The 27,541-nt window shown below is 40.8% G+C and overlaps 2 protein-coding genes across 4 annotated transcripts; both read left to right on the forward strand.

Moving 5' to 3' along the window:
* Positions 1–349: 349 nt before the first annotated feature.
* Positions 350–13,684, forward strand: slc2a2 (solute carrier family 2 member 2). Its single transcript, XM_033643633.2, has 12 exons — positions 350–499; positions 1,063–1,158; positions 3,301–3,509; positions 3,650–3,774; positions 3,894–4,009; positions 4,128–4,290; positions 6,763–6,869; positions 8,011–8,091; positions 8,325–8,429; positions 9,455–9,556; positions 11,004–11,207; positions 11,299–13,684. The coding sequence occupies exons 1-12, from the start codon at positions 485–487 to the stop codon at positions 11,500–11,502; spliced, it is 1,527 nt and encodes a 508-aa protein (XP_033499524.1). The 5' UTR covers positions 350–484; the 3' UTR covers positions 11,503–13,684.
* A 4,163-nt stretch (positions 13,685–17,847) lies between these two features.
* Positions 17,848–27,428, forward strand: eif5a2 (eukaryotic translation initiation factor 5A2). 3 transcript variants are annotated; one of them, XM_033642564.2, is made up of 5 exons: positions 17,848–18,002; positions 19,029–19,202; positions 19,370–19,474; positions 20,833–20,964; positions 22,787–27,428. In XM_033642564.2, exons 2-5 carry the CDS (start codon positions 19,035–19,037, stop codon positions 22,844–22,846), a joined length of 465 nt encoding a protein of 154 aa, XP_033498455.1. In that variant the 5' UTR covers positions 17,848–18,002; positions 19,029–19,034; the 3' UTR covers positions 22,847–27,428. The 3 variants fall into 3 exon arrangements, with proteins under 3 accessions (XP_033498455.1, XP_033498456.1, XP_033498454.1); XM_033642565.2 differs by lacking the exon at positions 17,848–18,002 and adding an exon at positions 18,137–18,274; XM_033642563.2 differs by lacking the exon at positions 17,848–18,002 and adding an exon at positions 18,240–18,311.
* The last annotated feature ends 113 nt before the right edge of the window (positions 27,429–27,541 follow it).

Below are 27,541 nucleotides of genomic sequence, written 5' to 3' on the forward strand. Positions count from 1 at the left end.
GTTTGTATCAGCTGCGACCCTCAGACTTTGTCCGTCCCTCAAGTATATCATTAACAGCAAGTGTGTGTGTGTGTGTGTGTGTGTGTGTGTTAGAGAGAGAAAACAGTGTCCAAATGTCAATATTACTATCAAATAATCCCGACTTTAAATTAACTTGCCAGTAATTTTGCACACCATTATCAACTGCAACATACAGTTGATCATTGTCAATAATATACCAGCATGGAACACCACACACAACCAGTCTGAAACCAGTGTTTTCCAAAAATAGACTCCAGATCTCACAGTTTGGTCACCCTAATTCTCATTCTTTTTTTTTTCAATAAATAAGACCTCTGCTTCATTTACGTGTTGAGCTCTTTCAGCATTGGAGATCAATTTGTGCATGTGCATGCCCATGTTTGTCATTAGTGAGTGGACACAGCGTGATCAAGCATGCAGCCTCATTGATCATTACCAACCTGGCTGACACTCTGGACCCATCATGGAGTCGGGGAAGGTAAGATAATCTCGGCAAAGTACATTCTTTGCATGTATATCACCAAACGGCAATATATTCTGCGTCTTTGTTCTAAATCATGTCGGCAATATTTGCTAACAGGTGCCTGGTCACCTTATGTTGTTGACATATGAAGACTTAGAGGGGTTACATTTCCCACTTGGATCTAAAGAAACAATCCTGTATTGATGACTGTGGTCTGTGTTTGTCTTATCATTTAGGAGACTGTAATGAATTAAATTCTTATGTGTGTGCTACAACAAGATCAAACATACCTTTAGCACAAGCAAAATGTTTGATTTAAGCATTCTTATGTAAGATCTGTATGTGCGCATTCTTATAATTGTCAGAAATAGTGCATGAAGCCATAATAAATCTATCAGTAATGTAGACAAAGGATTTATTCTGCATTTCTAAATGTGATTTTATTTGTGATTGTGTACTTGGCAAGTACAGCTGAGGGACTCATGCTCTTGCTTGTGTGCATGTAACATGTTTGTTCATGCATTCATGTGTGTGTGTGTGTGTGTTCTTATCTAAGTGATTACCTTTCACTCCTGCAGCAGCTAACAGGTACACTGGCCCTGGCTGTGTTCACAGCAGCTCTGGGGTCCCTGCAGTACGGCTACAGTCTTGGAGTCATCAATGCACCGCAGAAGGTAGGCTCTACTTTAACACAGGCTCCAGTCCCTCAGTGGACCATCTAATTGCCTCAGCATACTGATATTTGCATGCAAATCAGCCAATCAGGATGATCTTACTCCACCCTATGGCTACTCGCCCTATAAAACAAGTTCTCTGTATACAGTTTCCTGCAGCAGTAGCGCTAATGTAATACTCTGAGAGACCAAGGAACAGACATACCTTTCCTCAGTGTCTAGAGACACAACTTTCCCCCAAACTTTTTCCCAAGTTTTGTTGCGCAGCCCTCCGAGGATTGTTTCATCTGAAACTTTGCAAGCTGTCTGAAATTCTCTGGCCTGTAAAGAGTAGCACTTTGAGTGCCTTTCCAACAAACACACGTCTTGTGGAGCAGCAGAAGAGTCAGAATGTCTCTGTGCTGCAGGCAGAGTTGGCACAACTTCATTCCTTGCCGAAAGGCAGCACTATGCCCATCACAGATTGCTCTGATGAGGACATTCTCCAGTCTAGTTCTGTTCAGATGGCATTGCACTCTTTTACTGCCCCTGCAGACTAGGTCCTTTCTATACCGTCCAGCATTGTAGATGAAGTCTGCCTTCATTGGCCCCACTGTGGCATATATCTCAGACTGTGTAGAGGAGATTGGAATGGAGGCTCTGGCAGGCAAGAGACATGCTGCCCTCTGTGTTTACAGCCATTTCTGTCACAGAATCAGCCAATTAAAGCTTTGACTTCGACTCTGGGACAGAGACCATACAGCAGATGTAAATGTTAAGTATGAAGCAAATGTCCTAAACCTTGCGGTCACATCTGCCAGTGATATTACCGCTTCTGTTTTTCTTAATAATTCAAAGGCTGTGATCTGGTAAGGTCAAAAGATGACACAACGCCTCCATACACATCAATTTGTGGAATGTCTTAATAGAGTGGTGCAGGAATGAGTCCTAAAACCCAGAAATGAGTTAGCATTTTACTACTCCCGTCTTAAAGTCAATGGGTTTTTGAATGAAGCTAACAAACAAAAAAAGTCTTTAATGACAAAAAATATGTCAGTAAATGCCCAACCCATGAGTTTTGAAGCTTTTACGTGTCTTATGTGGGCTTAACAGCCTCATTGTGGTGGCAACGTTGAAGTCATGCAGCCGTAGTATAGTTCGTTCATAGACTAACGTTAGCTTTAGTTAGTGTCTGGTAATTGCATTAAAGCTTTAAATATCATAAAAGTGGTGTTATTTTGCGAAAAAGATCATGCTGAGCGTAAAGTACATCTAAGTATCGTACATTTTTGTTTGCCACAAATCTTATTTTCTGCAAAACCCCATTAGCTTTTTGACGAAGGAATCAGGGCGAAGCTAGCTTCTGCGTCAGCCTACAAAAAAAAGTAATCCCTGCAGCACTTTACTGACCCTTTGTTGAACCCGTTCCTAGAATGGCCACTGTCCAATCCTTAGTTACCATCTGTAACTAATCTTAAGTGCTAGATTGTAGGCAACTGGACTTGCTTGCGTCTCTTGAAGACGTTTCACCTCTCATCTAAGAGGCTTCTTCAGTTCTAACAGACTGGTGCATAGTCACAGGCTTTAAACCCTGTGTGGGTGTGCACTGTAGGTGGGTGATCAGTGGTGTTGAACCATCTACAATGCAGTCTTGAGATCCCTTCCCAGATGACTTAACACCCATTCACACCTGGACCCGTCTAATCCTAATGACACACATGATGGCCAGGTGTAACCTTAACGACTCTGTAAGGATTCACACCCACACAGGGCGACTCCACACCAGTCCATCAGAACTGAAGAAGCTTCTTTGATGAGAGGTGAAAAGTCTTCAAGAAACTTAAGTAAGTCTAATTGCCTCAGATATAGGACTTAGGAATACCATGACCTGGATGACTGTGAGCCTTCACCATCAACCATAACTAAGCACAGGAGGCCTGTCAAGCTTTCAGAATAAGAGAAAATACAAAAGCGTCAAAGTTTTTCTGAAGCCAAAAACACAAGAGGAGAGATATGAGTGGGAGATCTTACTCGAAATGAATGCCACGCTAAATAATATTAGCATTTTAGCAAACAAAGGTGGTGAAATTATAAGTTACTTATGTCAGTGGTTCAGTGAAAAGCCATGACTGTACCTCTTGATGATACATGTCTGTGCCACAGGTCATTGAAAAGCATTATGGGAGGTCCCTGGGGGTGTGGTCAGAGAGGGCTGCTGTCCTGTCAGAAAACAGCACAGATGAAGAAGGGCTCCCAGAGGCGGGACAACACCCTGACGTGGTCATGTATTGGTCATTGTCGGTGGCTATCTTCTCCATCGGCGGCATGCTATCGTCCTTCCTGGTGGGATTTGTGGGAGACCTGAAAGGGAGGTGAGACAGTAAGGATAAAAATGGAAAATCAAAGTTGAAGTCAAACCAGCATCAGTTTTGAATGACGCCATGGTACTCATGCCTTTATCCATCATCCATCAATCTTTGTACCCCCCTTTCTGTGTCTTTCTGTCTTGCAGGGTAAAGGGCATGCTAATGGTCAATGTTCTGGCTGTAGCTGCCGGACTGCTGATGGGTCTTTGCAAGATGTGGAAACCTCACATCATGGTCATCTCCGGCCGCGCCATCATGGGCTTTTACTGTGGTAGAGTAATGTTTGTGGGTTATAAATTCCTAAATTGCACAGAAATATTGCCTTCCTGTATTGCCATATGTCCAACAGCGAATGTTTGTTTTAAAGGCGTCATGATGTGTGTGTTTCAGGGTTGACATCTGGGTTAGTGCCGATGTATATTGGAGAGATTGCACCCAAGGCTTACAGAGGGGCTCTGGGCACATTACACCAGCTGGCCATTGTTATTGGCATCCTCATCAGCCAGGTGAGGTGCACTCACACACACATATGCTCAGCAGTGTCTTTGCTTAATGACACACTGAGTAAATAACATAAACTGTGTGTGTGTGTGTGTGTGTGTGTGTGTTTGTGTGTGAACACAGGTAATAGGATTGGACTTTTTATTTGGTAACGATGAAATGTGGCCTGTGTTGCTTGGTTTGTCTGGAGCTCCGGCAGTGTTACAATCCCTTCTGCTGCCTCTGTGCCCCGAGAGCCCACGGTACCTTTACATTGTACTCAACAAGGAGCAGGAGGCTCGAAAAAGTAAGAGCTACACACAGCAACTAAAACACTACCATTCAGAAACATACAGTATAAAGGTACAAGATACTCTAAAGGGTATCGTAGCGTAAGAGTTCGGCAATTTTTGTCCACGTTCTTGCAAAGACTTAGATGTTAAGGTCAATACCATTCTTATGTTTGACTGCTATAGCCTAAATACAAGGCTACGGCCAGCAGCCAGTTAGCTTAGCTCAGATAGATAGATAGATAGACAGACAGACAGACAGATAGCAGCATATAAATGTTTACACATGCACCAACACACACCTGCTCATCACACCATTCTCACAATCACATACACACACATTCATATCTATATTTTTAAGATATATGATAAACAGTAAGTAAAAGCAGAGAGCTCCTGGTCTCTGCGACTTCGCACGCCGTCATCTAGATGTAGCTTAGCTTAGCTTAGCACAAAGACTGGAAACAGAAACCCAGCTAGCTTGACTCTGTCCAAAGTTCACAAAATACACTCTCAGCACCTTTAAAGCTCACTAATGAACATGTTGTAAATCATTCATTTAATCTGTGGAAAAATTTAAACTCACTAAAAATGTGAATTTGCTGTTTACGTGCCAGAATTTTTCTTGGTAGCCAACAAATATTCTGGCCATTACCCCTGTTTTGTTATGTTACAAGGTGTAACGTGTCAGGCTTTTCTCGTCTACTGTTTGTCTTTATAAAGAAAATGAATGCATCAAAATTTGTATCCCACATAATCACAAGCTATTAATTAATTTATAACCCACGTTATTGTGAAAGCTGTAAACATCTGATGAATGCGCTGACAGGAGTACAGAAGGAAGTAGTATAAAGAGAAAAGGTCCGCATAAGTAGGCAGACTGGTGGATGAGTCAAACAATTACAAGTTTCCCACGGGAGATCGGTGTTCGTGTTCTGTGTAAAACCAAGTACTCTTTGAGTTATTTTAAGATAACACACATCCTACGTAACATGACGGAACCCAACCATGTTTCCCCAGTTAACATTTGTATGTGGGGCCCATATGGGTAGTACATGTGCTGTAAAATGGGCCCTATTTGGTGTTGTTCATGAGTTACATATTGGCCCCATGCCACTTGCCCATATGGGTGGGTTTACCTAAGTGGGCCACAGATAAGATTCCCAATGTGGGTTCATACCTACTTGGTACCCAATAAGCCATAGTATAACTGTGTGGGGTCCCACTTGGGTAAAGCCATCGATGTGGGCAATTGGCATGGGGCCAATACGGAACCCATGGACAATCCCATATAGAGCCCATTTCTCGACCCATTTACTACCCACATGGGCCCCACATAAAAATGCTGGTAGGGTCTTACGTTGGCTTTCAAAAACAAGAAAAAAGGTATTGAATTGGGGGAAATGCTACTTAAAATTAGCAAAATTATCTGCCAACAGAATCGGAAAAATTTGACAACAGTACATGTGATGTCCTGATACAAAGAAAATATTTAACTACTATTCTCTCAATATGTAGGTAAATGTGCTTAAATTTAGTACATGCTAGCGCCAAAGTCTTGACATAAGGCAATATATTTTAAAACCAGTAAAGCTACTTAAAACAAGTACATTTGTCCTGATACAAAGAATAGATTTAAGAATTATGCTCTTAATATGTAGGAAAATTTACTTAAATTTAGCATCCAATGCTATTTCAGTATTCTTGGAATACGACTAAATACCCTGGAATTTACAGAGAAAAATACCTTATTATGCCTAATAATCAGTAATCCTGACTATGGTAAATATCATAGAACTACTACTAGAAATGTGGTTGACCTGCTTAAAGAAGGATATGTAATTTTACTATCCAAAACATCACCTATGTAACTTTACTTTCCCAAACCCAACCTAAGTAACTTTTCATTAAGTATGTAACACGACATCAGCCAACCATGATTCTTTTCCAAAACCTAACCTAACCGGCAAGGGCGCTAACTTGTTAGGTGCTAATAGAGACCATTGTATGTGAATTTTCATAGGGTATCATATAAAGCATTGTATGAGGATACACTGAAGTATATTTGGAGGTGCTGGTAGCTTAAAACAGAGCCGGGCTAGTTGTGTCCCTTTGTTTCCAATCTTAAAGCTAAGTTAAGATAAGCTAAGCTAAGCTAACCAGCTGCTGACTGTTCCTTATATTTACTGTACAGACATGAAGGTGGTATAGTTTTTCCATCTAACTCTCAGCAAGAAAGCAATTGAGCGCATTTCCCATAATGCACTACTATTCCTTAAAGTGCATTTTGCTAACAATACTTGCATATTATCATAAATATGTGAAAGCTGTAGGCGACTTTTACTTGTATGGATGGATGGATCATCTGTACATTATGGTAGTGCTAATTATACTTAAGTGAAGGATCTGAAAACTTCTCCCAACACTGTAAATACATCATTTTTACAGACTCTTGCTCCTTTTTCTCTTTGCTCTGTGTCCTGCTGCAGGTCTGCATCGTCTAAAGGGGGCCTATGATGCAACTCCTGATCTGGAGGAGATGAAGAGAGAGAAAGACGAAGCAGACAAGGAGCCCAGGGTCTCTATCCTGTCTTTGGTAAGTCTGTATATAAGATTGATTTTGGGGGGTTTCGAAAAAAAAGTTCCCCGAACTTCCAGAACACTTTCATTACACTGTAATGTCCTGAAAAATCAACATAAGTCAGGCATCACGTGCCTCCTCAGTGTGGACAGAGACAGTTTCTCAACTTTCCCAATTAATCAGCAGCCAAAGTACACTGATGTTCTCATGTAAAGACTCGATATTAGTTAATGTTAAATCATTAGTTAAATATGTGAGAGAAGCTCAAAGCAGTGCCAGTGCAACTGAGGCAGGACCCAGAGAGATGAGATCTGGAGCACACGGCTGTACGAGTTTTAAATAAGGTGCATCAACTAAAGTGTCGACATCAGAGTAACTCTGATGAAGACATGCTTTGTACCTGCGTAAACCTGTACCTTATTAAAGCTCTTACTACTACCATGTGCTCCAGATCTCATTTCATTTCCTGTCTAGCACAGTATATGCAGTGTCAATGTAATACAACTATTTTAAATGATGGTGCAAGGCTTTGGTTGACAGTGGGCGTGAGGTAAGTGCAAATGTAAGATGACAGACAAACTACAACATCCTGCAGCTTTGTTTCACTACAGTCCACTTAGTGTATTTGCATCTCCCAGGATAGCAGAGGCAATGACCTTTCATATTAATATGTCAGAACTGTAATATTTATCTACATTCACTCAGGTAAAATTTTGAGTGCTTGACTTAAACCTCCGAAGTCTGGAGATTATTAAATAATACCATGAATAAACCCAGACAAATTGTGTAACATAACCATGGAATGGCTAGATAATCATTTTTAAACTCATCTTACTAATATGAAATGAGATTTCATACTACTTCTTAATAATTTGTTTGTATAGAAAAATAATTGAATCAATGGAAAATACACTCTACGGCACAATCTACTGTAAGAAGGCTTCAGATGAGTGTTTGGCTCCCACGTGAAACTAAAAGATTACACATTAAAATACTTATTTTATGCACAGAATCAGAAACAGAAGGACAGCACAGATAGGACTAGAAATCAGCATCAGGTCATAAGTTAAACGATAATGTATGTGCATTTTAATCGTGTTTTTAGAAAAGCATTGCGGCAAGTGACAGTATCGTACTCCTCTGTGTTCTCTCCAAGATCCGCTCCTCCGTGTACAGACAGCAGCTGTTTGTCGCCCTCATGATGCACCTCTCCCAACAGTTATCTGGCATCAACGCGGTGAGTGACAAATTAATTTCAACTCTGCCTTCCTCTGCCTCTCATTCAGTTTGCTGGAGTTACATTTAAATTAAAGTGATCATGATGATATGATAAGACAGGACAATTCTGGCTTCATTGTCAGAGTAGCAGTAACTAGGTTTTTGTTATGTCCATAAAAATATATAGCCTCCCATATACTCTCTGTATTCCAAACACACAAACTGCTCTTTTATATTTGTTTTGTCTTGCAGATCTTTTATTACTCCACGGCTATCTTCACTCGGGCTGGTGTTGGTCAGCCGGTCTATGCCACAATAGGAGTCGGGGCCATCAACACAGTCTTCACTCTGGTGTCTGTGAGTAGCTACATTTGCATGCATGCAGATGCATAACACACACAGACACATGCACACACAGGGCTGTAATCACCTATTTAACATTGGGCCAACCACTGTCAATCAGCACCAACCCTCCTGGGGGGTCTACAGGGAATCCCTCAAGAGAAATCTCTAGAAACTTAACAGCTAATCTAGAGCATTTTGAAACAAAGATCTCAACACAGCGGTTCTCAAAGTTCTCAAACTGTGACTATATTATGACTTTTTTTTATGACCTTTTTTTATGATATAGTAACCCTTTCCAAAAACTACAGACAGTGATAAGGCCTACATAATAGAGGCAGCACAGTGTGACACTGATTGTACCTACCGACAGCAGTCAAGCTACAGCTTCTGCTGAGGTGCAGCCATTTGTACAAACCACATACAGAACTGCAGCACAGCATAACACAAGAACCAGCAGTCATTCATTCATTCATTCATTCATTCATTCATTCATTTTCTGTAACCCCTTATCCTGTTGGGTCATGGGGGGGCTGGAGTCTATCCCAAGGTAACAAATTTCTGCCTTACACAATAAACATGACAGACACATGCTGCACAATTTAATTTACAATAAGAAATATACAATAAAGACCTGGAGAATGTTTTTTAAGAAAATGACCACTTGAGCAAACATCAGTCTGAAGAACTACCTAAAATGACAGAAACAGTCTTTGGGAAAAATTTATTTAACATACACTTTGAAATTTTTGTGTAGCCCATCTGCTAACATGGAAGGGGCAGGGTTTATAACCTATACTGCAGCCAGCCACCACAGGGTGGTCAAATTGTTTTGGCTTCACTTTAAGAGAGAGGTTGAGTCATCCATCTGTATTAGTCAGTGTATGATCACCCCCAATATATATTAAAATTACTGCCTGGGACACACGTATGGACGTTAAACCATTAACGCACACTTGTATTTCCTTATTTCTTCAACACACATACCACACACTAACACACAGGTAAACACTGTTAATGTTAACACTGTTATGTTCTAGGTTGCTCTGGTGGACAAGGCTGGCAGGCGCACTCTGACTCTGGTTGGTCTGGCAGGGATGTGTTGCTGTGCAGTTGCCATGACACTCGGCCTCAGATTCCAGGTTTGTTAAATCATGTGTCACAGCTTTAGTTTGTCAACGACCAGAGCTGAACTCCAATCTATTTTTGTGACTGGCCAGTTTTATTGACGTGGCCTTTAATTGTTTGTTTTGTTCGTCACCACCAGGTAATGACGCACTGAGACAAACTTGTTTAGCAGTGTAGGTCATCCTGTTGTGTTGTTGTCAACATGACATCTGTGTGGCTAGTTTGAGACTGAAACTTCAAAAGTCCACTTGCCAGCTTTTTCTGGAGCTTTCAGCTGCATCTCATGGTCTTCATCAGCAGCTCAGTTTGCTCAGTTGGGTAGAGCTCAGCTGTCGCCACAAGCTTTTTGTTTTCCTTAGCAGTTTTTGTGCTCACCCATGTTGGAGACTTCAAGTCTTACATTTTTTGAAGAAAGGAAATCTATGCACACCAATTTCACTCTCACTCTGCCCACCACTTCCTCTCTGTGGATTAATGCATCAAGATCACTGACTATATATCTGCCAAGTGAGGAGGGAAGTTGGGCAAGTTTATCAAAGCATCCCTGACAGCATCAGCGCCGCAGTGTTCTCAGCATGTATTGATCAAATGGGGGCCTGAAAAGTTACACTAGTGTGGCTGTCCTCCTAAACTCCACATATTTGTTAGAAGGGACATTTGTTTCAAACTAAATAACTCACTTTACTGACATGTCTTGACAAATAAAGGTTTGTGAAGAGTAAATATGTTTTTTATCCTTCTGAATTTGACATAAGAACGACCACAAAAAATAGCATTTAAGTCTTGTGTGTGATTTATCTTGGCTTCATATGAGCAGAGGAAATCTCTGCTTGTCGCTAGGCTAATTTATACAATGTAAAATGCCATAGACGTATGCTAATAACGTTAGCATGTTGTATTTATTTAGAAAATGTGTTTAGTATAAGACAGTTGTTTTGTCAGTGAACCTTGTAAGTTGTAATGGAGCCAAATTGTGTAACATTACCTTTGTTAAATCTTGCTGTTGTCCCTGGCTTCATATGAGTAGAGGAGAAGTCTGTTAGCTGCTAGGCTAATTTATACAATGTAAAATGCCATAGGCTTGTGCTAAAAACATTAGCATGTTGTATTTGTGGGGAAAATGTGTTGAACAAAAGAAAAGTGCTTTGTCTGTGAATGCTGCGAGTTATATTGAAGCTGATTTGTTTACTTGTGTTTGACATTGTCTCTATTAAAGCATGTTTGTGTGTTTTGAAACACAAAACACAGAAACCCCACCACTGACTAGTGTTTTCGAGGTGTGACTGCAGAGTGACACAGACACACCACCACACAAGTAGCCTATAAATGCTCACAACAGCGTAGGCTCTGCATAGAGCTGACACACAAGTATAAATCCTGCTTAAGTGCTCTTTCTCAGGCAGCATTTTATCATGTTAAGTAATCAGAAAACTACCCTGACTGATGAACTTCTCTCTCCAGGATGAATACTCATGGATGAGCTACGTCAGCATGTCAGCAATCTTCCTCTTTGTGAGTTTCTTTGAAATCGGTCCTGGTCCCATTCCATGGTTCATAGTCGCTGAACTGTTCAGCCAAGGACCTCGGCCTGCAGCTATCGCTTTAGCTGGCTGCTGCAACTGGACCAGCAACTTCATCATAGGCATGACCTTTCCATACATACAGGTAGGCAGAGAGGACACACATATGTACTGTAAACTCAGAAAACCAGACACACTGTCCCTCCTGACTGTCTTTTTTTTTTCTTTTTTTCCAGGCTTTGTTGGATTCTTATGTTTTCATCCTGTTTGCTGTTCTGCTTTTCGGCTTCACTGCCTTTATTTATTTCCGGGTCCCTGAAACCAAGGGAAAATCTTTTGAGGAGATTGCTGCTGTCTTCCAGAATGGCCGGAAAAAGTCGGCACAGATCCGCATAGACAATGCGGAACTGCAGCAGCTCAAATCATCCACAGATGCCTAAAGCAACAGTGGTGTAGAGGAAGGAAAAGGTTTAGCACACTTAAAGAGTGGCACGTCTCTCTGGTGCTTTCAGAGTAGGGTAGTCTTCTATCAGGAGATTAGAGATTAAGTCCAAACTGTACATGAGCACAAAGAGTAGAGGCAACAAACCTTGCTAAAAAGACGCTTTTGACGCCAGATGTGTCTTCATCAGTCGGGACGTTAGTCTTTTGGACTTGATCTCTGAGGTCTCTCCTGATAGAAGACTGCCCTAATACAGCTATGTATTTGCGTGGTCAGTTTGTAAGTGTGTGCAAGGGCATGTCCATTTGTCAGTATTTCAAAAGTCAAGTGTTAAAGGTCCAGTGTGTAGGATTAATGGGGATTTATTGGCAGAAATCGAAGCTAATATAATAATTCTTTGATAATGGTTCAGTTTAATCAAATTCAAGTTCATTTGCCCCCAATGTGCAGTTCGTTTGGGCAGGTGTGAACTAGGAAATCACACTCAGGTGTGCACCAAAACAACCAGACTGAGACCATGTTGAAGAGGTGGTCTCGGTCCGGTTACAAACAAACTCATAGTACGGTTCGTTTGTGGTGAGAGCGTGTTCCGACCTGGATCTGAACCAACTGCAGTCACATGACACATTGTTTGGGTTAAACATGAGCATGTTACATTCCTGGAGGATTATTAATGTGCACCTCCTCCTGTACTGCCTTAATATGCACATTCAGCACATCCAATGCATCAAAACATTGTTTTCTAGTTGGAGCCGCGCCTCATTTTCAAACTGTATGGTTTGACTGAAATGAACAATGACAGCAATATAGTCCACGATGACCAGCTCTAAAATCAACCTGTGTAGTAGATGGACCAGTAAATCAAAAGCTTCGCCTTCCACGACAGTCCGGCACAGCGCTCGCATCACTGCAGAAGCTGCACCAAACCGGCGGTACATCTCACACTCCATTCTACCCTCACTTGTGAACAACGTGGCCTCAGATTTGGAGGTGTTGACTCTCATCCCGACAACTTTACATTTGGCTTTCCCAGTGCATGCTGGAGGTCAAGGTGTGATGAAGCGAACAGAACCACATCATCTGCAAAAAGCAGAGATGCAATTCTGAGGTTCCCAAACCAAACCCCTTCCTCCCACGGCTGCACCTAAAGATTCTGTCCATGAAAATCACAAACAGGCCAACACCCACCGAGATCACGTTTGACTTAATGTCGAGTATGCGAACGCAACTCTTTGGTCATACAGGGACCTAATGGCTTGTACCAGCAAGCCCGATACCCCCTAGTCCCGTAGTACCCCCCACAAGACTTCTGAAGCGACATGGACGTAAGCCCTCTCCAAGTCCACAAAACACTTGTAGACTTGATGGGCAAACTCCCACAATCCCTCCAGCAGCGTCGCAAGGGTAAAGAGTTGGTCCATTGTTCCACAGCCAGGACAGAATCCGCATTGCTCCTCCTGAATCCGAGGTTCGACAAACCGTCGGTTTGACTGTCTTTACTGCTGTAAGACACTAAATCCCCTACATCTTACACACTGGACCTCTGAAGTACATACATCCTTATAGTTTTATAATAATTACTTTGTGACTTAAGGAGGGTGTTGTTTTTTTTATAATGTAACTATGAGAACTACCTAAAAACCAGCTGTGACAGTATCATGTTTCCGTTATATGGAGTGGTGTTTACATTCAATCAAATGATCTTGCACTGCAGTCATGTGACTTGATCGTTAAAGCAGGTACAGTCAATATTGGATAACATGACTATGTTTGTGAAAGGGGATGCTTGCATTGCTGAACCTACAGAGAATTATGACCCGACTCTGCAGTTCTCTTCAGTTTTACTGAGCTTTGTAGCGTCTTGTGTTTAAGTTCACTTCAACTGCTCACATGGCTTCGTTTTTAAAAAGAGAGTACATCTGGGGCCTACATTCACTGGGGGCCCAAAAACACATTTCCTAATGAGTGCTAACATGTCTGTAGGATTTATAAATAGGCCTCTAATGGCTATCATGTTTGTCACTGTTGATCTCACAGCTTGTTTCTGCTGGTTTACCACTTAAAATGCATTTTAAAAGACTAGAACTGTGAAATCAGTGCATCTGAAACTGAGTCAGTGTTTATATTTGCAGAGCTCTTAAGGAAAAGTATTCATCTAATAAAGAGTCTGTTGTGCTACAGTGATGTTCGGTTACATCTGGATATTACTCATTCATGGAATTACTCCACCATTTTCTGTTTTGAAATGTAATTTTAAGCACCCCTTCACTCAAAAATGTGTTTTGCTCGTCTAACTTCAAATGAAAGTTTGGCCTTCACCGTGTAGAATGATGAAAGTGAAAGCGGGGTCACTTAGGACAGTGGGACAGCAGGTTAGTAAGCAACTTTGCCATTCATCATGCTAATGCTAACCTCAAAGCAGAGACCTTCTTAAGCAGGATTTATACATGTGCGTCAGCTCTGTGCAGAGCCTATGTTGTTCTGAGCATTTATACTTGTGCGGAGGTGTGTCTGTCTCACTCTGCAGTTACACCTCCAAAACACTAGTTGGCAGCAGAGTTTCTGTGAAGTGTTGTAAACTTTAGTTGATTCCAAACACACACAAAACACAGATTAAACACACATTAAACATGGCTTTATAGCAACAATTTCAAACATAAGTACACAAATCAGCTTCATTATAACTCGCAGCATTTACAGACAGAGCATTTGTCTTTCGCTGGACACATTTTCCCCACAAGTACAACATGCTAATGTTATTAGCACAAGCCTATGGCATTTTACATTGTATAAATTAGCTTAGTGGCTAGCGGAATTTTCCTCTAATCATATTAAGCCAGGGACAACAGCAACATTTAACAATGGTAATGTTACAAAATTCAGCTCCATTACATCTCACAAGGTTCACTGACAAAACAGCTGTCATTTACTTAACACATCTTCCAAACAAATACAACATGCTAATGTTATTAGCACAAGCATATGGCATTTTACACTGTATAAATTAGCCTCGCGATAAGCAGAGATTTCTTCTACTCATATGAAGCCAGGATAAATCACACACAAGACATAATTCTGTTTTTGGAGAGGCTTTACTGTCTTCACTAAATGAAATTAAAGCAAACAAAAGCTTGGTTTCCACTGAGGGAAATGGTTTCAGCTTACAAAAATAGACAGGAGGTCTGCGTTGAAGTGATGCGAGAAACGTTCAACTTGCATATTTCAGAACAGAGTGTTTTTATACACGTGGTACATGTCTGAAGGGGACCTTTAAGAAAACAATAACATATCTTTTTGTCTACCCAAGTAACCGTGCTTTGTTTCAGGGAACCCTCATTTGTTTATAGCCAGTGGCTTTAAGAAAATCCACATTCAGACCAATCAGGAAGAGCACAGAGCAGACAAGTGTGTCATTGACTGTTTAACTGATACCAGAGCGCAGTTTCTACAGGTCTGTTTACTCAAAGACACGTCTCTCTAACACAGCCCCCAGCAACGCCCCCAGACGAGTTTAAAACTGATTACAAGCTTGCAGTTGCATTTCCTAGTAAACGCTCCAATTTTGCTCTGAGCTAAACAGTCAGAAGTCACCACAGGCCTGGGAACAAAGGAAACTGGCGGTACTTTTGTTCAACCTCAACAGTGAAAACAAAAACCTTTTGAAAGAGGTGCAGAAGTTTTCATCGTCATAGTTGTCTTATACACATTTTTTATCACAAGTACCAAAGATAAGCCATAAAGGATCTGTTACATTCACATTTTCTGTCTTTCTACTGCAGTTATCACACCAGTTTTGTGCTCTAGTGGTAAATATAAAAGGAAAAACTGGACTTCTGTTCATGTCTTAAAAGGGAAAAAAAGCATATTTCTTACTCTTTAGGGTCAAATGAAAGAATGAATTTTAACCCATGAGTGTAGGCAACCATCTTAAACCGCATTTTGACGATCGGCAAATGGATGGAAGAAGATCCTCTTAAGTTAAAGTAGTCACTGGGCTAAGGGAGCTACTTTGAAAGCATACTTTCACACTGGAAGAAGTTGAACAACATCAAAACTATCTCCGGGAGAAATCTAGTTTGGTTAACTAAAAATACTTTGAAAACTTAGTTCAAACGACTATGTAAGAAAATGAAAAGATGATGTTTACAATGTACATGTGACACAAAAAGTTACATACTGCAAAAAATGCCACTCAACTGAATTTATTGTAAAAGGTGTTCACTTGTTCACAGGTCATCTGTAAACTAAATAAATAAAATATCCCACAGTTCATGTGAAAGTGCAGGAATGTCAGCTTTGGTTTTGTAAACAACGTCCATCAAGTCAGACACCGGCCTTCAGGGTTACTCAGTAAGCCAGGTATCTTCTAAAACAGCATGCAACAACTTCTCTGATCAATAATCAATATTTATGACTAACTGTGATCAAATGGGGTTCAATTACAATAGTGGAGCAATGGTAGAATAAAAATAATAAATCATTCCTTTCTTTTTATGGCCCCAAATTGTTTGCAGTTTGAGTAGTTAACCACATAAAAACAGACCAAACAAACAAACAACTAAGGGACTGTTCTTTATCTATGAGGAGGGAGGTGGTGGTGCAACAAGAAAACACACCTTCCAAACCAAAGGCATGTTTTTTTTTATTATGCCATTTATTACAGTAAGAAACTGTAAAAAACAGAAATTATCGTTGGATTTTCAAATTTCCCACGGTTCTTGGACACATCATATGCAACAAATGCTCATCAGATAACGAAATGTACCCAAATCTGAGCTTAAAAAAGTGGTGTTTAATCAAAATCACTTTATTTTGCATCTCATTTGAAAATTTGTTAGAAAATAAACTGTTAACTAACAGGAAAGACAAGAGTAAAATACCAAGGCTTTATTCAACTCCAGGATATAATTGTTAACTTTCAAACATCAAAGGGTAAGTTTTAAAAATCTAACAGTGAATTTACGGTGGAGGGAGGGTCATGCGTTTTCAGCCAGTCACTCAGGGAGGCTCAAGGAAAAATATTTGTGGGCTCAGGGAGGGTAAAAAGAAAACAAAAAGTAAAAGCAAAGCCACATGTGGCCACCCCCACCCCCTTCCTCTGATAAGTAAAGAACAGTGCCTAATTTAGCCACTTGAATCACTGCACATATGAATGTAGTTCATAGAAGTTGTAGTTTCAGTGTAGATGCAGCAGCTTTTCTGTATATAACATCCCCATAATCCAAAATACAGATTCTACAATTCTATTATCTATGTACAAAAGGAAAACAGTTCTTATTTCTTTACAGACAGCCACTGTAAGTAAATGTACTTAGTTACTTTCCACCATTTGTTTATTTTTCCCATTTTGTTCACTGGATTTTCAAGCAGAACTACATTTAAAGGATCATTGCACTTGTAAATTGTTTGGCAAAACTGTAAAAATACAACATTAGCAGCAACTATACAACATGTATGTATGTATGTATGTATGTATGTATGTATGTATATTAACTATATTTGTACACACATGATAAATAAAAAGTGACACAGGCATGATAGCACAAAAACACAACAAAACCAAAGACAAAAAATAGACAAATAAATAAAAACAGTCCAGGGCAGGCCTCTTGCGTTGCATTTTTATTTTTTACAAATAAAGGAAATGAACAACTTTGTGTCCCCCAAACTGAAAAAAAAAAAAGATTTACATTTTTTTTAAACAAAAAATAGGTAAAAAAGATAAAATAAAATAAAAACTTGGGGAAAATTATATTATTATTATAATTATTACATTTTAAAATTATGTCACAGAATTATTATAATTTTTAAACACTCTTCCTGGGTCATTTTTTTTTTTTTTTTTAACTTTCTTCCTTTTTTGTTTTTCATTTTTTTTGGGGTCATTTTATCTTTCATTTTCATTTTCACTTTCTTCCCATGTTTTTTTGAAGAAATAAATTCAGTTTGCTCAGGTTTCAAAGGCTTAATCTGGAACTGCAGGGCAATGAAGGGTGTCCATGTTACAGAGAATTTGTTTATAGATCCTTTGAGAGTGTGTCTGATTCTATTTTTTTTATGTTTCATGCAATTTAAAACAGCTTCAATCCAAAGAGCATGGGAGGTGGCACAGGGGATTTCCATGTGAGCAAAATAAAGCAGCAGAGTGACAAAGGCAGTTACATACTTTTTGTTTTAGTCAGTTGCAGTGTAGGTGGATACTCTCCACTACTTTTAACTGGATAGGCATTTTAGTTTAACTTGCATGCTTACAGGTTTACAAAGATTATATTTTTGCATGATACTGGACAGTGTTGTGCAGGTGGAGGTGCAGGTGTCCCATGCAGGGCAGGCAGACACTGCACCGTCACAAGGAGGATCTCTCTGAGCGGGCTCCTCCCTCCTCCCGCACCTCGTCACCGGGACTCGTACCTGCCCTGTCTGCTCCTCCTGCGGTACAAAAGCTCTACGCATGCGAAGTGACTCTTCCTCTTTAGTCTAGCATTACGGAAGACACAGGTAAGTCCAACGCAGGGGCGAAGTTACATTTTATTTCAGTCACAAAGGAGCTAACGCTGTTGTGTTGCCGTGTAGCGAGGCCTTACCCAGTGTGCAGTACTGGGAGGCGTTTGTGGTCCCGGTTAGTTAATCATTAACTTCCCAAGCTGTGAGCGACTGAAAGAAGTTAGCACAATACTTTAGCTAACATTAGCAACAGCAGCGCCAGCCTGTGTGAATGGGTGTTGGTCGTGTTAGCCAGTTTAGCTAACCATGACAAGACAACACACGAGGTGGGAACCTGAAGCTAACTTAGCTTTAAGCTACCGTGTAAGATGCTCATCTGGCCCAGCTGCCACGTAACAAAGCTAACTAGTTAATGGTGTTTGCTAGCTTACTAACTCAACTGCCCGGTGACTGTGGCGCTAACTTTAGCCGTTTTAAAGATTACTTCGTGGACGCAGTTGACTAATAAGTTGGCTACGTGTTAACCTAACTCCTGTGATAGTGAGTGGAGGATGATTTGAGGCGGCAGCGACACGGCTCACAAGTTAATTTGACACATTAGCAATTAACGTTAGCTGTTAGCTTTGCGGGTAACTTAGGTGGCTCGCGACATATGGGTGCCTCTCCTTGGATATTTGTTTGTACCTAAGTGGGGAAAGTAAGGTTAAAATTAAAACAAACCTGAAAGTGGGCCAGCTTTTGTTTGGAGAGATGCATTTTAATGTCGAGCAGCGTGTAGCAAAGTACTTTTGGCTGCCATATCCCTTTTTATATATTATTGAATTTTGAGGTACTTATACTACAATTTACTTCACAAGAGCTGCTGAGGAGTCAAAGCTAATCCTGGTTGTAGTCATAGTCCTGTGTTTACAACTCAGTGCTATAAATCAATGCTCACCAGGTCCCCCACGACAAAAACCAAATTATTCCTTTTTATATTTGTACAACTGGTTCATAATGCAACACTCACCTGTGTAAGTAATGCTGCTGTCAGTCTCATTTGGTGTTCTTGTTTCTTTTTCCCGGGGTGGTGTTAAACAGCCCATCATGGCAGATGATGAACCACAGTTCGACCAAGCCGACTCTGGGGCCTCCACAACATACCCAGTGCAGTGCTCCGCATTGAGGAAGAATGGCCATGTCATGATAAAAAAACGTCCCTGCAAGATTGTCGAAATGTCTACCTCCAAGACTGGCAAGCATGGACACGCTAAGGTAAAACCTCCTTGTGCATCCTTTGGAATTCAGAGCTCAAGGCACTCTTGTGATTTTTGCTTGATGTTTCACAGTTTTACAAGTAACACACACCCCCCCACCCCCCCACCCCATGCTTACATGGCCCGAGGCCAGGTCTAATCAATTACGGTGTCCGTCTTCCCCAGGTTCACCTTGTTGGAATTGATCTCTTTACTGGGAAGAAGTTGGAAGATATCTGCCCATCTACCCATAACATGGATGTCCCTAATGTTTTAAGGAAAGACTACCAGGTGAGATGACCGTGTTGGATCTGTTCATGTAACTTATGCAGTGTGTACTGGATGTTGTCAGTTTGGAAGCCAAGAATTGTTTCCCTGGGTATTGGGTGAGCATCACTACACCCATCTCCAGTCATGTTTTAAATAGTGTACATGACCTAATCCTAATGAAAAAGTTTGGAAGAAAATAAAAGCGTTTTTGATTGCTCATCGGGTGTGTTGCATGCATCAGAGCTGAGCTGTCTCTTTGGTAGTTGTAAAAGGATATACAGGTTTGGAACTGGTTGAGCAGGTTTTGGCTTGGCTAACGAGCAGTCACTTCTGCCCTGGTTGGAGGCCTCTCTCTTGGGATAGCAGTTTTCTAACGACACAAAAACAGTGCTGGGTGTCAAGGGAACAGGTTTTGTTTCATCATGGGGGTGGGGGGAGTTCTGGAGGTTCTCCCCCATCAAATTTTGAGCATCAAACACTTAATTTCCTGCTTTCTGGTGAACTTTCATGCACCTATTCTTTCTGTAAAGAGAAACAATAAAATGAAGGTGCCAAGTGACAATTCAGAATATAAAAATATAATGGATAACGTAGGTATGATTAGACTCCCCACTCCCTTTGTGTTTGGGGGAAGTAACCTTAAAATTCTCATGGCACCTATTGACATCAGTGATAAAGTAATTAATTTCAATTCATTAACAGATTTTTGCTGATGCACATTAAAGACATGTACGACATATCTGTGTTCAAAGAGAAGTCGAGAATGAAGTCAGTATATTTGAGGAAACATGAAATATTAAGTAAAGCACAGTATTTCATGAGAGAAAAAATCTACCTGCCGTATAGTCTGCTGTGCATTAATTTATTGCTCTGCTGACGTGGTAGCGGCAGATGACTGCATGTTTGGTGCAGGGTGTTTGGTATATGATTAGGCATAAATATCCCCACAGTGTGGCTTATTGTCCACATAAATGTTACAACTTCAGCACATCCTCTAAATTGCAACCCACCACTGCTTCCCTCAGCTCTTCAGTGCGAGGCATCCTGGAGTAGTGAGACAGTCCCAATCAGAGCGAAGGTGTCTGTTAGTGGGAGGGACGCAGAGACAGTGACGCAGAGCTACCGGTCAGAGGAAAGAATCCATACTGCAGTATACCTGAGCGCTGTCGGGGTGCACGGCCACAAATGTCTCAAATACAGAAAGTAAGAGGAAATTAAAAAGCGGGCAGAGTCAGAAGCACATGGCCACGGCACGCACTTCTTGTGGGTCATAAGTGCTGATTAAGAGGGATTATTTCTGCGTGATTCATATGTTATAGATATTAAGGGTACATGCGCAATGTTTGTAAAATTCATTCTTTGCCTTATAACATGTTTAGGTCATAGGTATCAACGATGGCTTCTTGTCCCTGATGGATGACTCTGGAGCAACCAGAGAAGACCTCAAAGTGCCAGAAACCGATTTGGGCAAAGAGATAACATCTAAGTTTGATGGAGAAGAGAATTTTATGGTGAGTTTCTGAAACCTACAATCTACATACTGATGGTGTCTGGAGCCACAGAAACAGTTTGTCATTTTATATGTTGCATTTCCATCTAGTCATACAGTGAATATCTTGAAATCTGTCACGTTCACTGATATTTACTGAAACTTTGACAGTGTTCCAGAATTGCTTCATGCAGCTTTGTACGTGTGATCATTAAGTTCTTCATTTGCAGTTCTATGCTTGTGGTAAAGTGTGGTTGCAGCAATATACCAGTTTTAAGGTACACTGCGATATGAAAATTGATGATTATCATACGTGTCCATTTGCGTTTCTACAATATTGAGAAAAAATCTTAGCTTAGTCACTTTCAAAAGGAAACTTTCTACACATACTTTAATTAAAAAATGGTTTAAAGTTTTCAGTCAAAACTCAAAGATAAGAAAGCTGTCAATTACCTGCTCAGTCAATGTATTGGTATTACAGTCCCTCCAGGATTGTAGCAACCTTAAAATACCTGATTTTTGTGGCAGCTTTTCGGAAAAATTGCTATGAAAGTTGCGGTGTTAAGCATGTCTGTTGTGACGAAATTGTGGGAGACAGTTAACATTGCAAAAGCTGTTTTTTTTTTTTTGTTTTTTTTTGTTTTGTTTTTTGCATTGTTTTTATCGTACGTCAATCACTACCACGTTATTTTAATATTTTGCATCACATGCAAAAGTTGTCTACAGCGGTACCACTGCGCTGACAAGCTGGAGACGTGTTGCGCCTCCTCACTTCAAGTCGCTGTCATTAACTTTTAACCTGCAAAGGCGGCAGTGCCGCAACATTGTAGGAATTTATGAAAGCCCTTGTGAACATTTCAATAGTTACACATTAAAACAATATTTATTTGCAGTTACTCTATTGAACGACCCCGAAGCATGAGCAAACGGGCAGTGTCACTTTGGATCAAAGAGTTGTGCCCTGTCACTGTCAGCGCAGGGCTGACAGGGCACCCTCCGCAGAGGAGAGGAGATGGATTCTAGGTCTGTTTGTAAACGGGGCTTCTCTGACAGTCATGTATTTCCCCCCCACAAAAACATCTCGTAATGCACAGTAGAGTGCCGTTTTTGTTTTTGTTTTGTTTTTTCAAAATCGCCTTGATATCCAGCAAATTGCCTAGCAACCCTCCAATCGCCAATATATGATTTTGGTCGCTGATCGTCCCAGGCCTAATCCACACTCTGCTGTGGTCAGTTAGTTTCAGCCATTCTCCAAATATGTTTCGCAGTAGAAAAGTGTTTGTCAATTGATCTTCAAGAACATCAGGGAATTGTTTTGCACAGTCTCTAGTAGAAATATTTGTTAAATGTGAGACATTAGAATTGCACATCTACATCTCCATACCATTAACAAGGAAGTTAATTCAGTGACGTATGTCCAATACGTTTACGTCGGGGGACTGCTATGATTGGTGGAACTCACGGGAAGCTGGTCAAAATTGCAGAAAAGTTGCGGTGACTGGACAAAGTTGCAGGGCAGCGCAGAATTCATGGAGACTGGTTGAATTTGCGTGAATTGTTGCGATCACAACATTGCAAATTCCTGGAAGGACTGGTATTACATTAAGTACAACATGTTGAAAATCTGTTATCATACCTTTTAATCCTCTCTAGACAGTTATCTTACCTTTCACTGGGGCTTGTGATGACCTTTTTAGACAATGCTTCTCAGAACGAAACCTGTTGGCAAGTTAATTTGGCAAGTTAGCTGTTGAAACTCCGGCAGAATAAAGGGGATAATTAAACAGTGATGTTTCATGTGATACAGCTGGTACCAGATCTTATTTTTCTCCCTTTTTTTTCAGGTCACTGTGTTGAAAGCTTGCGACGAGGAAGCTGTAGTTGGCATCAAGGCCATGGCTTAACGTGTCCAGGACAACGCTGGAGACCTCCAAAGTCCTTCTCTCCAGTACGGCTTGAAGCCTCACCAAAGCTACTGGCCTTCACCCCACATCTCCACCAGTTTCCCTGCTGGTCACCTGAAATCCGGAAACTCGACTGGATCTGCTTCTACAACTCAGTCAGGGCCGACATGCATTCTCTACAATCAACGAAGTTGTCCACCCGTAGCCGTCGCAGCGTAACTTTGCAGTGGCTACTGATATTGTTCCAGCAATATCTAGCACATTCCAGCAATTCCTAACATTCTGCGTAGAAAATGGCTGATTGGTTTTCTGTGCATTACTTCAATACATTCGCTTTTTTAATTCCTCCTATTGTCCTTTTTTTGTTTGTTTGTTTTGAATGAAGCGCAGAGCTTTGAGTTGGCTGTGAGCATGTACTTTAAGGCTCGTTTACAGTTGAGTTGCTGCATCTTGTTTTCAACTTAAATTTTCCCCTAAAATTTATCTAAACGCCACAAGCTACAACTCAGAACCTAAAAACATGTAACTTCATTGATGGCTGGAATATGCCTTTCTGCCTTTGACAATTAAATCATATGCATGCACACTCATAATCAACAATTACTTATATACACATGCCGTAGCAGCTATGAATTTATGTAAGCATAGTGCTGAGCGGTATAAGCAAAAATTTCTGTCATGGTATTTTTTAAGACTGGTTGTTTCATGGTATATCACGTTTGTTTTTTTTGTATGACTGGTTCTTTACAAGTTTAATAGCAGCTTTTTCTGCTGTCAGGAGTACATAAAATATAAAGATAATATGTAATCATGTATAATAAAGGCTCTAACTAAAGGGTTTGTGTGGCCCCATAAAATCGTACAATATCTGAAGGAATTTGAAGAATCAGTTTCACAATGAAAACAATTTTTATTGTGCAAACAGCTGCATAGTAAAAACAGAACTTCAATCAAGACGGTAGATGAGCCAAAAAAGTCTAAATTGTTGCTTAACAGTAATCAAAGCCTTTAGTTTATACATGATGTTAAAATATGTTTATGTTTTGTTCTCCTGACAGTAGAATACAGTAAATCACTATAAATATCTATAAAGTATTCAAAGAGAGATTTCTCAAATGCACTAGTTAGAAACAAGCTTAATGTTCTCATTATGAAGTATTTTCACCCTGGTAAAACATCCTTAGAAACCAGTGTTTTAATCATTGTTCAAACCCATCTTTAGCAGGACGGTGTCCTCGCACAGTTGGATTGTTACTGCGTTCGTAATGTCGCTGCACCGCTCGCTTTTCCCGTCACATGCAGCGCCTAGAACAAACCGCGTTAAGCGACATCTGACGCCTCGGTTTCACTGTTTCATCTCCGATAGTAATCGCATACTCTTTGTATTTCAACACGTTTCCTGCTGCGGTAATGGCTTGATTTGCTCGTTAGCAGCGACTCCATAAACTGACATTACGTGGGATTTTTTTTTTAAAAAGCTTAAACTGTTAGCTCCCCTCTTGGAGTCCATCTGCGGTCTCTTTTCTGTTCTGTTACATGTACTTTAGCTCGCGATGGAGCCTCTCCTAGCTGTTAACAGACTGTTAGCGTTATGCTACCTGGCTGAGCTGTACGGCTACCCAGCATGCCGCTCAGCTGTGTATTTTTTAAATGTACAATAATTGGTGTTAAACTGTTTGTGTCACAATTTATTAGGTGCCATGGTGTTTTGCGCTGTTGCAGAGAGCTGGTCTAGGTTAACTGTTAGTGAGGAGGTGATGCAGTTAATAGGGGGCTCCCTGTAGCGCTCTTTCCTGTCTGTTCAGAAGCTACAGCAATAGTTCCAGCCTTGTACTGCTGTGTAAAATGTTCATACCATACCAAAAAATTAAAACCCGTATACCGCCCAGCACTATGTTACCAGCATAACTTTATTTACATTTTAACTGCAGATCTTGTGACAGCATTTCTCCTGCATCTAGCCAGTCAGTCTTTGGTTGCAGGGAACTCTGGCGTCTCAGCTGTCTTGAAGCCCAACAGGCCTGGACAGGGGTGGTTGGGTGGGGCCATTTTCTCTTCTATGCTACGAAACTTTTTTCCTTTCACTTGAGGCCTTTTACGAGCTGATAAATGTATCGAAAAACTATTTTGAAAGAACAAAACACTGAAAACCTTAACTGTTAGCAACATCACAATGCTAAGGATCACGTTAGCTTCTTGGCACACAGTAGTGGAAACAAGAAACCATTTTAACGTCTTGTAAGACATAGCCAAATCTGGATGGTCGTTCTGCTGTGGGTTATCGGAACAGGAGAGTGTTAGCATTGAGCTATATTATGGGTTGCGGGCGGGTGAAAGTAGTTGTAGAAAGTAAATGGGGGGGGTGGTAGGTTTGTTTGTAGTTTAACGGGATTTTTAAGCATTTTGTGCAGCGTTTGCACTCTAAAAACGGACTGTGGTTCACACGGACTTTTTCAAAACGATGCCGAATGGTTCTCTATGTTTACATCCACACAAAAACCTGTTACTGGGAGACATCGGGTAATTGCAAGAAAAGTGGAATGCATCTACACGCACTGCACTAATGTGCTGTAGAAGCTGCATTTACATGCAGGTAGTCAGTTTTTCTCCCCTACCTCCTACTATAAAATAAAACTTAGAGGAAAAAAAAAAAAATTAGGTGTATTTGCAATATATTTGAAGTGCTGCAGCCTGAGATCTTGTTTTTCTGATCTGAGCATTTGCACTGATGGTGCAGTGAGTGGGACATACTCTGAAGTCTTTCAAGAGTGCATGCGCTGTTTAGCTGTGGATATTACTGATTTAGTTTGACTTTGGATTTTGGCTACCTTCTGCGCTGTCGTCATAGCAATACTTTTCCTATTTCAAGTTTTGGTCATGAACCTGTGCTCTGTTAGAAACTCATAAGCGTCAAGAAATCAGATTTCTCAAGCAGAAATCTCTCACATTGAATAAAGGAGGTGTTTGCACGACATTTTGTGATTGGATCAGTTAAACGTGTGCAAACACTGATTTGTAATGTTGACATTGGAAGGTATTCTGTCCAGCTTTCAGGTTGTCCTTTGTACAGCAGCAGCCGGTCTGTTATTTTTGTGCCGACGTAGGTCCAGCTCAAGTATTTCTTATTTTTGTCAAGACACCAAAGTTATCCACTGAATGTTGTGTTATGTATTAAGTTCTGCATTAATTCAGTTTCTGAACATTCCGTTCTTAGTCGATTTGTGGCAGTTTCCCCCTGAAAAATACCACATTAGGAGCTCTGGCGTTAGAACAGTGGCTTCCAGCTCTGGTCTGGCGCCTGGCCATCTAGATTTCCACTCATGGTACAAAGCAGCACAACAAAGAAGGTGCAAGAACCATTGTGGAAGCCACGTGGCTGTACTAATGATACATTTAATATTGAATAATCATTCCTATAAGCAGGAGGAAGAAGCATTTGGGGCAGCACTACAGTAGAAACCGACCTTGTGCAATGCAGGCAGTTGAGTTGACTGACATTCTGTGGCAAATGGGGGCACAGGCAAGACAACTTGAAGCCCCTGCTTGCCTTTACAAGCATATTAATCCTCTCACATCTTCCTGCTGCACCTCAACCTCATGTTACCACTCGTGAGCTGACACACGCTCTGCCCCTTGAGTTTCTAGTATACTGCTTCCTTAAATACATAGCTAGATTTCCAAACGTATTCTAACATCCAATCAGTAGTAATAGTTGTAAGAGGTTTCCAAATTATTCTGTCTCCACCTCAGCAGCCCTGAAAGAAGACGAATGTCTTCCCTAAGCCATATTTGAGCCCCGTCACGTGTCTTCAACCAAGGTCAGACGTGGGAACATTGACTCCTTTCTCGCCCTCCGCTCCCTCCGATAATTACGCTGCCCTCGCCACTGATATGTAGCACTAATTACTACCACATGTCTTGTCAGTGATCCTCTCTACCTTCAGCTGTCTCTCACATGGAGACAGGAAACAGGACTGACCTCTTGATTCCGTTTGAGACAATGTTTACACTGTACACTGTCGGCTTCACTCGCCGATGTAGGATCAGAGACCGCGACGGATACAGCTGCAAAACGACACACGAGGGCAGACTTTCTCAGGGCTCCACATAGAGTGTTAGGAGATGTGTTAACTTTAATGGTGTCAGCAGTGAGGATAATAAATGACATGAGAATTGTTTTTATTTTGAGTAATTTGTCTCACGTGTCTGTAATACTCTGGTTTGGGAGAATGTTCCATTTCCTGGTGTTTTTGTTTCCCTCCCGATCTTCTCTGGTGCCTCTCTTCAAAGACATCGTCTGTTTCTCCTTTTCTCTCCTTTAACTCTGTCAGTCGTCTTGCAGGAAGCTGGTTTGTATATGTAGACCACAGGTACAGTGTGTTGTTAAAACAGGGAATAGGTGAATTGCTCTTTTCTTCCTTTAAATGTTTGAGTTTCTTGGGGAAATCTTACCTTGAGCCTCTCCTGTAATAAAGATACACAGGCTCCTCTATTCTAACTAATGTATGGCTGCTGTCTTAAAAATCACAACTGTCTGTTTTTATTGTATAGGCAAAATAAAGTTCATTCAGATGTTACTGGCTACAGTCGTCAACTGTTTTCACTTAGTTTGTCCGAAATGGCAAACGGCTTAAAGGAGTTCTGTGTTTTGTTTAACCCCTGGATGAAACCGACCATAAAGCACAGGGGACAGTT

The sequence above is a fragment of the Epinephelus lanceolatus genome, chromosome 15 (genome assembly GCF_041903045.1).
Source record: "Epinephelus lanceolatus isolate andai-2023 chromosome 15, ASM4190304v1, whole genome shotgun sequence".
In the NCBI taxonomy this organism is placed as follows: Eukaryota; Metazoa; Chordata; class Actinopteri; order Perciformes; family Serranidae; genus Epinephelus; species Epinephelus lanceolatus.